Consider the following 569-nt stretch of genomic DNA (forward strand, 5'->3'; position numbering starts at 1 on the left):
ATTTGCAGTTTGCTGTTTTTTCGCGGACAGTTCTGTTATCCTTGTGTGCCATGCAATCTTTGCTTTGCTGCTCGATTTATTTGTTTGCTGCCTGTCCCTTCGCTGTCGTGTGTTACTTTAGCTAGCTTTGTTGCTTGCTTGGCGGTTTTACCAAGCTATAGGCCACTTATTTTTTGGCTATAAGCTGCTCGGCGAGAAAGGATGCTTGTGCTTCCGCTTTCTCCCTTTACTTTAACTCGGTTACCAGCGTTAACAGTGTGTTTACCCATGGTATGTCCTCAAAGGCTTTCCCGTCGTTTCCAGTAAAGGATGTATATTTGACGCAAAGGCCGTTGGAGTCCTCACAGCTGCGTTTTGTGGCCTTAAATTCCTTCAAGTAACCGTCGGTGCCGACTATTTTCATCTGTCGTGTTAGGCCCGACAAAGGCGCTTCAAGCCGCTGGCTGGTCAGCTCAGCGTTCATTGTGCCCGGGCAGAGTGCGATCGCTTCCGTAATCTTTGTGATGAATACTGGGCTTGCCACTGCCCAGGCAGTCAATAGCCCCGTTCTTTGGCCGCACGCCCCGTCA

General features: G+C 49.6%; 1 pseudogene across 1 annotated transcript in view; it reads right to left on the reverse strand.

Annotated features, from left to right (window-relative positions):
* Positions 1 to 28: 28 nt before the first annotated feature.
* Positions 29 to 569, reverse strand: part of TEOVI_000807000:pseudogene — a 1,214-nt pseudogene continuing 673 nt past the window's right edge. Inside the window, 3 exon segments of the mRNA in view lie at positions 29 to 73; positions 75 to 152; positions 155 to 569. The exon segment at positions 155 to 569 is cut by the window's right edge and continues 119 nt beyond it. Of these exon segments, the coding sequence occupies positions 29 to 73; positions 75 to 152; positions 155 to 569 (538 nt within the window).

The sequence above is a fragment of the Trypanosoma equiperdum genome (genome assembly GCF_001457755.1).
Source record: "Trypanosoma equiperdum strain OVI genome assembly, contig: ctg_1122, whole genome shotgun sequence".
Classification (NCBI taxonomy): domain Eukaryota; phylum Euglenozoa; class Kinetoplastea; order Trypanosomatida; family Trypanosomatidae; genus Trypanosoma; species Trypanosoma equiperdum.